We start from the raw sequence: 11,946 nt of genomic DNA, 5'->3' as shown, positions 1-11,946 counted from the left end.
CTCAGTAGGGAGAAGCAGCTGTTGCCTTCTCCCAGATAAAGTGACATATTCTGGGAGAAACAGTCCTAATGAGATAGAAATTCGTTCCCCTTACCACCCGGCCCATTCACAAACAAAAGCACGGTTAGGAAACTTCAAAATATAAGAAAAAAAGGTCAAATCCATTTCAGATACAACAGTTGTGTCAGGTTCATGGAAAACATCTCTCTCCTGAGTCACAAGGGTCAGAAGACCCACTTGCAAAACTAATAACATGGGCCAGGATCTGGTATCTTTACATTCAAACATTTCATGAATATACATACATAAAATGCATTAAAGAAAAATATCACAGCTTTAGTATACTAGACTTTATTTAATATCTGAAGCAGCTTGAATGTGCTTACACAAAAATACATTGAAGAAAGTGTCAATGCTTTGATTTATTGAATATCTGAAATATCAGATAGTAGACTTCATCTTCAGTATGAGTTTTTATTTACTCAGAACAATACTTACAGGTAACAGTGCCTTTAGCCACAACTTGAACAATAGAAGAATCATGCAATATTATACACAAAACATTATAGTTTGAATTAAATACATTACAGCTCAAGTTATATAAAAATATATCCTCTAGGGAATACAGGAGGGTTAACACTGCAGCTCTCATTTCACGTTTGTTTTTATGCTTATTTTTCTTCTAAAGATAACTGAAACTAAATACAATTTTAAAAATTCACAAATCAATCAGGTATTACCATTGGAAAAATATAGTAACTCTAAAGATAAAAATAAATATAAGGAAAACATATTATTAAAATCTAAGAAAAACAAATCTAAATAATTACATGATTAAGGTTACATAGCCAATTCACAGATTCAGAACTATCAATTTACCATGATAGTGATGAGGTCACTGATTATTTTTGTCTGGGTCTTACACAAAATGTACTCATTCAATATATTCAACAAATAATTGTTGAACTTTGTGCTCCAGGGAATGTGTTTGGCTCTAAGAAAACACTGGAAAACAAAACAGACACAGAGCCTGTCCTCCTAGAGTTTCTAGTCTAGTGGGGCAGACAGGTGAGAACCTGGGGCCTGAAACCCAGCCTGAGAAGTGCTGAGCTAGGACCTCCCCTCCCGGGGAGGGATCGTCTAAGCTGACACCTGGAGGAGGGAGGAGAGGGGGAGAAGGAGATGAAAAGAGGATTCCAGGCACAGAAAAAAATTCAAAGACCCCGATGTAAAAAAGAGTATGGTCTATTTCTATAACAGTGGTTCCCAAACAAAGGACCTCAGATATTTGCTGAGCCAGAATGAAATTTTCACCCATCAGTGAGGAAATGAAGATAATGTGGTAAGTCTTTTCAAAACTAAAGTCATTCAATTACAATAATTGGTTTTACGACCAACTGGCTTTCTGGCATTAAAATGGCCATTCTTCTATAAAATGACAGTGATAGTAGATGATAGATTTTTTAAAAAAAAATAGATGTCCCTATTTTTGAAATTAACAAGACAGAAACTACAGGTGTATAAAATCTGAAAATCTGGGAATCACTGTTAGAAGAACAGACTTCTAACAGGTGTTTAATATGGTTAAAGGAGAGGGGTGAGGGAGAAGTCAAGAGATAAAGCTAAGGAGGAAGGCAGGGATTTGGATCAGAAGGGCCAGGAAGAACTTTGGACTTTATCCTAAGAGCAAAGGGAATGATTATAAGCAGGGGAGTGAAACTCGACTTAGATTTGTAAAAGATCCCTCTGGGATGCTGTGGGTAGAACGTGTGTGGGATGGGCCAAGACGGCAGGCAGGAAGGCCGGTTAGGCAGCACGATTGCATCCCAGGTAAAAGAAGCTAATAGCTAGAATTAGGGCCAAATCCGTAAGACTGAGTAGAAGAAGATGTCTTCAAGGGACACACTTAACCAGGATTTGGTGAATTGCTATATTGGGTAAGACAAATGGGATGGTTGGAGTTGACGTCCAGGTTTTTCCTCAGGAAACTGTATTGATGATAATTGGGCTTAACTAGTGAGCTAGAGAAGATAGGCAAGGAGCCCCACCTTTTTTGGAGGAAGGTAGTGAGTTTATTTGGGGACATGTTGAGTTTGAGGTGCCTTTGTGTTTAAAAAGTCCATTAGGGAAAAAAAAAGTCTATTAGAGGGGCACCTGGGTAGCTCAGTGGGTTAAGCATCTGCCTTTGGCTTAGGTCATGATCTCCCGGGGTACTGGGATCCCGGAGCCCCATTGGGCTCCCTGCTCAGTGGAGAGTCTCCGATTCTCCCTCTCTCTGTGACTCTCCTTCCTGCTTGTTCTCTCCCTCTCTCTCTCTCGTGTGTGTGTGTGTGTGTGTGTGTGTGTCTCAAATAAATAAAATCTTTAGAAAAAAACAAAAGTCCAATAGAACCCTTGCTTACATAGGATGAGAGAAAGAGTTGAACTTCAGATATAAATTGTCTGGCCAACTGTATACAGTTAGTTATTGAAACCATCGACGTGGATGACATTTCTCCCAGAGAACACAGCACAAGAAGAAAACAGAGCTTAAGACACATACTAACGGGTTGGCAGGAGAGAAGCACCACAAAAAGCAGCCAGAGAGAGGAGCAATCGGTCAGGGAGGTAGGTGAGGGGAGAGCCAAGAGAGCAAGGTGTCCTGAAAACAAAGGGAAAGCCATTTCAAGGAAGGAGCAGACAGGAGTCCTATATGCTGTAGGACTCAGATGAAAGGACTAAGAATGCTCATTGAAATTAGCAACAAGGCAGTTATTAAAGACCTTGAGAAAGGGAGCAAAGGGAGCAAAAGCTAGAGGACAGTGTGTATCCGCAGGCAAGAAGGAGCTCGGTGTGGGTATAAAAGGAAGGAAAGAGCCAACAACTGGGGGTTTAAGACAGTGGTTCCTTGTTGTAGAAATGCAGGAGAGATGGACATTGTAGGAGACATCTGATGGGGAGAATTTGAAGACTTGCTGGAAGTGAAGATAATTAATAGAAATTCACATACAAAGTACTGACCGGCTTTTTAAAAAAATCACAATGTAAAGGTCTTTAAAGATGTACAATATGGTGTCCCCATAAGAACACACGATTGTTATAAAATTGTTAATGGATTTAAATACACTTAACTATATAAAATGATGCCAAGAAATTCTGAATGAACTCCATTTAAAAATATTTTTTAAATCACATTTAAAATATTATCTTTTAAATCATGGCAATTTTAGCTCTTGTCCATAAAGATCGTACTCTTTAAATAATATATATCTTTGGATGGTTGGTGGTAGAGGGAGCTTCTGCATTGAGGCTGGCTGGCGGAGTCGCTGGAGTCCCATAAGCCTTCGAATTTTTAACCGACACAAATGCTTTAATGAGCAAGGATTCTCTAAAATGTTGGGAAAAAATAAACAATAAAATAAAAACAATATTAGTGACTGAACTGCAAGATACAGACTGTTTTAGAATAACATTAATAAAGTCATTCTAAAAAACAGGTATGTACCCATTAGCAACTGGCGATTTTAGAGAAATCCCAAGTGTAATTAAATATCCCAGACCTCTCCTCCCGAATGCAGTCTCCAAGAAGACAATCGTTTAGCTGCTTTCAGTGAAAATAAGAATCTGGCTCATAGTGGGCATTCAGCCAAGATATGTTAAATGAATGAATGGAATTGACTTAAGAAAGCAAATGCTCACATCTCTTATTTATGTTTTAGAATTGAGTATATAATGTGAGAGAAATGATTCAATCTTAGGTTTGTTTCAGTGTTTGACACCTAAACATTTTATATTTTCTTTTTCTTTTTTTTTTTTAATTTTTATTTTTTTATTTATTTTTATTTTTTTTTAAGATTTTATTTATTTATTTGACAGAGAGAGATCACAAGTAGGCAGAGAGGCAGGCAGAGAGAGAGAGGAGGAAGCAGGCTCCCCGCTGAGCAAAGAGCCTGATGCAGGACTCGATCCCAGGACCCTGAGATCACGACCTGAGCCGAAGGCAGTGGTTTAACCCATTGAGCCACCCAGGCACCCTCTTTTTTTTTTTTTAACCTACTGTTTTTATTTTATTATTTTTTTAATTAAAAATAATTTTTTTTTTGGTCCCTGCTGGGCTTTATAGTAACATATACTGTATTATTTGTTTCAGGGGTACAGGTCTGTGAATCATCAGTCTTTACACAATTCACAGTACTGATCATAACACATACCCTCTCCAAACATTTTATATTTTCAAAAAAATCTAATGTTACTTAAATATTTGATTTTAACTCTTCCTTTCTCTATATTACAACACTGATATATTATCCCAGCAGTACGAGCTAATGAAAAGGCAGCAGAACACAGGTGTTAGCTGTGGGCTTTGGACTGTTGGCATAGATTTAAATCCTGGCTCTGCCACTTAGTGTCTGTGTGACCGTGAACTTAACTTCTGTGATCTCAGTATTCTCACCTGTGAAATGTGGCTAATGATGCGACCCATCTTGTAGGGTTGTTTGAAAATAAAAATAAGTTAATTTATGTATTAGAAAACTGGTTGGCACTTTGTAATCACTCAATAATGTGAGCTATCACTCAGTTCAGTAATAAAAGACATCACATTTCTACTGCCTTTGTGATTAGAAACAAATTATCTTCTTAAAATTAAAACAATGTTTTTCAAAAACTAGGCAAAATTATTCTTACTCAAATAGGCAAAATAAGCCCATCTTTAAAAAAAAAATGTATTTTATTTTCTTCTTTAGCAAATGTATGGTCTTACGTATGTCTGGAGGAATCCTGACATCCAGTGGTTAGCCACACTCACAGCATTCAACTGACTTCCTCTCCAGTTGCATCAATGGGTGACTGAAACAATGTAACACCTTCCTGGTATTCTTCCTTAGATGGCCTTTCTACAGCCATCAGAGGTTATTCTTTTGTAATACAAACACAATGGACAATTAATTACCAGTTAGAAGCAAACTCTCTTCTGCCTTTGACAGGAAGCACAGTGCTGTTGGAGAGAGTGGTTTGAAGTAAGAAAGACAAGGGTTCAAGTCTTTGCTTTGTTGTTTTCTAGGTCTGTAACTCTAGGTAATTCATGTATTTAAGACTTCTGGGTTTGTCTGTTTGTTTTCCCTCTTACAATCTCCAAAATGTTTTAACCTTCTTATTGCAAAATAAAATATAAAATAACTACACGCAGGTAGAGCTTCATAAGTTATTATTAGTGATTATGAGATGAACATCTTTAATCACCTCCCACGCCATGAATAGAAGAATTTCCTCAGTCGTCCCAGAAGTCCCGCTATAATCCATTGCAATCTTCATTCCTTCCCTGTAAGTTACCATGATTTGGACTATTATGGTCATCTCTTTATTTTTATTTATTTTTTAAGATTTTGGTGTTTGTTTGTTTTTTAGTAATCTCTACACGCAACATGGAGCTCGAATTTTACAACCCCAGACTGAGTTGCCTGCTCTACTGACCGAGCCAGCCAGGTGCCCCATGGGAGTAATCATTTCCTTTAGAGCTTCATCAGCTAAGTGTGCTATCCCTGTGCCACTGTATTGACACTGTATGTGTGTGTGTGTGTATGTGTATATATATATATATATATATATAATTTTTTTTTAATTTGTTAGGAACTTTAAGTCTCTTAATCCACAGGTTCTTTTCTCTACCTTCTTGTCTTTCTTTCGATTCATCTTTGAAGAACCAAAAAGCCCTGTGGTTTCCCACAGCCTAAACTTTTCGGATTGCCTTCTCATGGTGGAGCTCCATGTTTCACGGCTATTTCTATTTCTTGCAAATTGACAGCTGGACCCAGAGACTTGAGCAGACTCAGGTCTGACCTCTTTGGCAAAATGATAGCTGGTGCTGTGTTCTTTCATCAAGGGCCACATGACAAGAAGTTAGGAGGAGCTGATGCTTGGTGATTACGTCCATGAGCTGACTGGGAGCGGCAAAGTGGTGACATCTAATTGTATCACTTATTTTTCATTTATTATTTGGAATATTTTTATAAAGAGATGCCTTTGCTCATCTACTCTTTGGTTACTAGTGGCACAAATCATATAGATAAGGCAGAATAAATGCTCAAATCTTTTATCAATTTTCAAGACAATGAATTGATTTTTCTTACTCTCTAGAGCTGACCAATTTTTTAAAATATCATGTTTAAACATATTTAGTTGGTTTTAATTCACTGAAATAATTACCCTTTGGAAGCCGAAATGTCCCATCTTTGGGCAGTAGGAGCCTCTTCAAGTTGGCTCCTAAATTCTTTTGGCGTGCCTGGTAGTCTTTGAGAGTTTCTTTACAACATAGAATGACAGATATTCCATGTTCATCTTACACATTCCTTCTTGAGACCTGAAATCATCCTTTCATTTTTTTCCCCCTAGGAAATGGTCATTCAAGACCACAGTCTAGGGATGTTAATCATATCCCTAGTTTGCCATTATTTCTAAGTTTACCATTATTTCTAAGCCTTTACTGTAGACAGATACACACACACACACACACACACACACACACACACACACACACTTCAGGTAAAATAGCTTGAGTTCATACTGATACTTCCAATTCAATTCAGTACTACTAGATTTTTCTTTAACCTTTTACATCTGTGTTTCCTTTCTTCCACACTGACAATCCTTTGTATTTTCAAGGATACAAAGAATAATAGAATTAGAATATTCCACAATCACTCACTTACTGAATGTATCTCTCATTCTCAGATAACAATATTAATATGATGCCACCACCATTAATTTGGTATTTTTAAAAAATGTTTTTATGTGTGTTCTCCCATTTTAAAATAGTCGTGCCGTACCCACAGTATCTGAACATTCAACCCGACATATTAGATCTCCTCCCTTTTGGCTCACACTTGGTCTTGGTATTCTGTCTAGTGCTCAGTACTAGTCCTTATGTCATTACTTCTCTGGTTATTTTGGTTTGTCTGAAACTCATTTCCTAGGACATTCTTCAGAAGGTGAGCAGAGGAACAATACTGCCTGGGAGAATCTGATTTTTTTTCCCTCAGAAGTCAGTTGTTCTTTTTGCCTACATGACCAAAGGACATAGTAATTTGTAGTTTTGTATTTTCTTTTTATTACAAATTTTTCTTGTAATACAGATTTTTGTATTTATTCTGTTCCCTCAATTTTGTTTTCCTTTTTAAGGAAAGCTATTGTTCATTTCTTTATTCTTGACCGCCTGTCTTCTATAACTGTCTTTGACTTTCAATCCTTTGATCTATTCCTTCATTTCTATTTTATCTAAATGTTTTTCTTCCACTTCAGCTGCTGTTTCTCTGAAGGTATTATCTATTGCATTATTAGTTCTTGTTTTCATTCTAGTTCAGTCTTTAAATTTGAAATTATTTTTTTCTTTTTATTTCTAATTCTTCCTTCAGTTCTGTTACCTGATTTCTGAATTTTGATATGAATTTGTCAATAAACACCTGAGAGAGAGCATATCTAAATGGATAACTCTAACTCATTCCATTCACTCATTTACTCAGTATTTATTATTTACTACTCACTAAGTATCATGCAAAGCCCTCAGAATACAAAAATAAATAGATGCCTCTTCACATGGAGATTACAGTCTACCTATCTTATGGTATTATAGGAGTTACCTCTTAAAAAAATGAGTTCTAGCTGAAATGTTAATACAGTTATAGTAGTACTCATTACACAATTAAAGAATTGGAAAGTATCAAGAAAAGCAAAAAATTAGCATCTTATATCAGAGGAAGAATTAAGGATGATTAAAAAACCCAGATAATTCTGAAAATGAAGTAGCACTATGATGACATTAAGAGACTTCACCTATATACATTCTTCAGGAAAAAAATTCATAGGCAAAACTTTTTCCTTTTTTTACCTAGTATTTGACGGATTTCTGGCCATTCTCTCTGTACTTCTAATGCAGACTTCAGCTTAGCGCACAGAGGAATATAATCCATGTAATCGATTAACACACGAATAACGCTGCCTACCAAGTGTTTCATCCAAGGAACTGTAATAAACTCACAGAACTGGGAGAATTGATAAAATTTAATTTAGTAAGGTACATAAGCATTCAATTTTGTTATGAAAAATTGCTTTGTCTTTTTACAGAAAATAAAGTACTCTCCTTGTAACAAACAAAAAGTAAAAATAAACTGCTTATATCTGTGAAACTCTGAGCCCTGAAGCCATATGCATGACTTTCCAGTGTTTGCAACCAACAGAACATGGAAGAATCATGTTTCTTCTCATGATTCTTTCCATGTTTCCATCCCCAACATTCCACCAACTAGGCATAAATGATGAATTTCATACATTTTCACAGGCTTCCACATTTAGTTTCCAATCCAAGAAAAAGAAAGAATCTCATTTGCCTAGTTTTATGCTGATATTCCCATATTATTGCCAACCCAAATTCAAGAATAAGAAAAATATAAGTGTTGATTTTTCTCTTTTGGAACATCCCTAAATGAGCAAACATTAGGATGCTGACCCAACAGGAAGAAGAAAAGGATGTAACTCACCGGGTTATCTTTTATTACACAAGATGTCCACCCGGGTAGTACCTCTTCTTCTATCTCTGACCACACAAATGAATTTCCAAAGATGTCCCCATGCATGCACTCAAAGCACATCTCCACTTGATAGCCATTATTCATCAACAGGCGCAGCATCACCTCGTCATTGAGGGCATACTGAATGGCACTGGGGAAACGCGTGTCATTCACGTGCATAAAGTAACAATTGACGTTAGCTCCATGGGAGAGAAGCAGCCGGACAATTTCATGGTTATTGGCCCTCACTGCCACAAGCAGACAGTTGAGGGGGTCTAGGTTTGGGTCTGCACCTGCAGCCAGCAGGACTTCGGTGCACTGGATGTCATTGTTAGAAACGGCAAAATACAGCGCCGTCTTCCGCTCGTCATCATAGCTCCCAGAAATGTGGTCCGCGAGTGGGGTATTGACATCAAAGCCATTTTCAATAAGCAGTTCGAGGCACTGCACATTTTGTCCATCTGCTGCGGAGTGAATTGGTGTTAGCCCACTTTTCCGAATTGCATTTTTGGATGTTACTGGGATAAGATACTTCAGTGCACTAAAGGAAAAAAAAAGTCAAATATCCACATGGCATGAAAAAAAATGAACAGCTTAAATAAACCAGCTTCCTCACTAGACAAGTGAATGCAGTTTGTTTACTTTCTTTTATTTTCTCTAGATAACGCCATACAAAAACATGTTACATTTAACCTTTGTCCATTGGCTGATAACTTAGTTTAGTATAGTTTAGTTTTGTTTTTAGTTTCCCATTCTTAATATTCCTGGGGAATATCCTATGCTTCCTGGGGATGTCCTATGTTTGGTTCTAGAATTGTGATTCCTCGGAAAACCTCCCCATCTTCCAATTCTTTCCAGAGTAAGCATTCTTTTATAAACAACCAAAGTTACTTAATGGGAAAAATATAAAAGAAAGATAGGCGTATCTGATGACATAGAAAAATGCTTCATAATCTTGACCATGAGAATCTTGGAGTCACAGGAAGTGACCTTGGACATTGCTCAGTCCAAACCCTCATTTAACAGAAGGGTAACAGGAAGTCCACAGAGGTGAAATGACTTGTCCAAGGTCACACAGTTGGATGGGCAGCAAGGACGAGAGCTTAGGCTTTTGAATTCTCATTCCTTACTTCTCTTTCACTGCTTCCTGAGTAGAGTGTGCTTCAGCAGTGGCCATGCACATCTTGCCAGCTTCCATATAACTTGCAATTAAATTATCGGCCACAAAAAGAGTCTTTATTATTCTATCAATCTATATCAGTCCAATGGAGATAACTCACCACAGCCTCTGTTTCTAAGAACCTGTGATAAACAGTTGTGAATTTCACACTTGACAGAACAACTAGACACGCAGGAGAGCCACAGGCAAGGATAACTTGATCTCTTGTGCCTAATTGAGAGCTACCATGTGTGAATTTATGAACGCTGGGAATAAATCCAGGTAAACTTTAACAACATGTCACTTAGCGTCAATTAGGTGACACTGGCCACTTAACTTGGCCAATGTGGCCACTGAAAGCAATAAAGCCTAATGATTTCAAAGTTTTTGAACTTATAAAATATATTCAATTGCTTAAAAGCGTCCTCTTATGGTAGGTAGTTCAATATAGTGATTATAAACTTCTGTTGATGTGTTGATTATGGCACATGCTGTGATTTTAAAATCTATCCAAACTTTTTTTTTAAATTAAGAAATCTGGGGGCGCCTGGGTGGCTCAGTGGGTTAAGCCGCTGCCTTCGGCTCGGGTCATGATTTCAGGGTCCTGGGATCGAGTCCCGTGTTGGGCTCTCTGCTCGGCAGGGAGCCTGCTCCCCCCCCCCCCCACTGGCTGCCTGTCTACTTGTGATTTCTCTCTGTCAAATTAATAAATAAAATCTTAAAAAAAAAGATTTTAAATTAAGAAATCTGAACTTAAAATGAAACTTTTCTATTCAAGGATAAACTTGACATTGTAACATAATATCTGCTGGTATTAGTAAAAATTGGAGTAATACTGGTAATATGTCACAAAATCCTTTGCCCAACACAGAAGTTTCAGAAACTCTGTAGCCTTTTGTTAAACGCAATGGAAAAAGAACCAAAATGAAACAGAAAGGCATATTTGGTTGGCTTGTGCAGAGTGCTGAATTATAACTTATTTTCCTCCAGAAGAAACATTTTTTATTTCAAAAATAGTGTAAGTTCAGGGCGCCTGGGTGGCTCAGTGGGTTAAAGCCTCTACTTTCGGCTCAGGTCATGATCCCGAGGTCCTGGGATCAAGCCCCGCATCGAGCTCTCTGCTCAGCAGGGAGCCTGCTTCCATCTCTCTCTCTCTCTTTCTCTGCCTGCCTCTCTGCCTACTTGTGATCTCTGCTGGTCAAATAAATAAAATCTTAAAAAAAAAGTAGTATAAGTTCAATGTGGAAATTTCATGAAGTACGGGAAAATAAAAAGAAAAGGAAAAGAATCAGATATTTCCATTTGTCCTTTTCTTTTCAGATTTTGGGAAGTATTATATAGATAGATATACAAGCTTGTATTTTTTCAACTGAAAATGATCATCTTATGATTTATTACTCACAGATAGTGTCCCTCGTAGGCAGCTCTGTGTATTGGAAGATGCCCCGCTCTGTTGGGAACATTTCCACTTCCTCCATATTCCAGCAGGAGGGAAATGCAGTCGGGATTGCCCCCTCCTGCTGCCTCAAACAACACTGACGCGCCATCATCTGCCAGAGCAAAGACGTCACCACCTGGCAGTATAAACCACACGGCATGGTGAAAACTGGAGTTATCATGACATTGTCAAGACAGTGCCCTTAAAAATAAGGTGTTGTTTTCCTTTCTGACTAGGACTTAAAAGTATAGGATTAAGAACATCTGTGTTCTTGGTATTTTCAATAAACAATTATGTGTGCATGTTTTGTTTCATTAGAGAATCTTTGCATCTCAACAATGTCTGAGAAATCAACAAGTCAGTTTACCTTGTAGACAAATGCTCCCAGGGAAAGGAAAGGGGTAGATAGCTTAATTAAAAGACAATGTTAACACTCTATTTTGTTTCAACAACTGTCCTGTAGGTGCTGTGTGTGACCCAGTGGAAGGTCCTAAAATGAGTGAATAAGACTACCTGAAGCAGCTCAGGGGGGAAGTGAAACAAAATATCATCAAAGAACACAAGCTGTGTGACATTCAAGTGACATCAGGACTAGGAGCCATGATGTAGAAGGAGGTCTGTGCTTGAATTCTGGCTCTACAGCTGACTGGGAGGGCCTGGGTTAGCTACTTCTATGAATATCCATCCCTTGTTTGTAAACTAGAGTGATGCTGTTTACTACATAGGGCCCAGATGACAATTCTATGTGGTTGCACGGTGCGGGGCTGCAAAAATGTTAGCCTTTTTTCCAGAGAGGAGCCTTGAGGGAG

The 11,946-nt window shown here is 37.8% G+C and overlaps 1 protein-coding gene across 4 annotated transcripts in view; it reads right to left on the bottom strand.

Annotated features, from left to right (window-relative positions):
• Positions 1–331: 331 nt before the first annotated feature.
• ASB15 (ankyrin repeat and SOCS box containing 15) overlaps positions 332–11,946 on the bottom strand; it is a 33,182-nt gene continuing 21,567 nt past the window's right edge. For 3 of the 4 annotated variants that reach the window (XM_059171732.1, XM_059171731.1, XM_059171733.1), the window contains 4 exons: positions 11,102–11,273; positions 8,511–9,081; positions 7,862–8,015; positions 332–3,367 (listed from right to left, as the gene is read on the bottom strand). In XM_059171732.1, the coding sequence (XP_059027715.1) occupies positions 3,195–3,367; positions 7,862–8,015; positions 8,511–9,081; positions 11,102–11,273 (1,070 nt within the window). In that variant the 3' untranslated portion in view covers positions 332–3,194. The remainder of the gene's footprint in view (positions 3,368–7,861; positions 8,016–8,510; positions 9,082–11,101; positions 11,274–11,946) is intronic. The other variant, XM_059171734.1, reaches the window with a different exon arrangement.

The sequence above is a fragment of the Mustela lutreola genome, chromosome 4, assembly GCF_030435805.1.
Source record: "Mustela lutreola isolate mMusLut2 chromosome 4, mMusLut2.pri, whole genome shotgun sequence".
NCBI classification, from domain to species: Eukaryota; Metazoa; Chordata; class Mammalia; order Carnivora; family Mustelidae; genus Mustela; species Mustela lutreola.
This window is presented reverse-complemented; position numbering and strand designations above follow the sequence as displayed.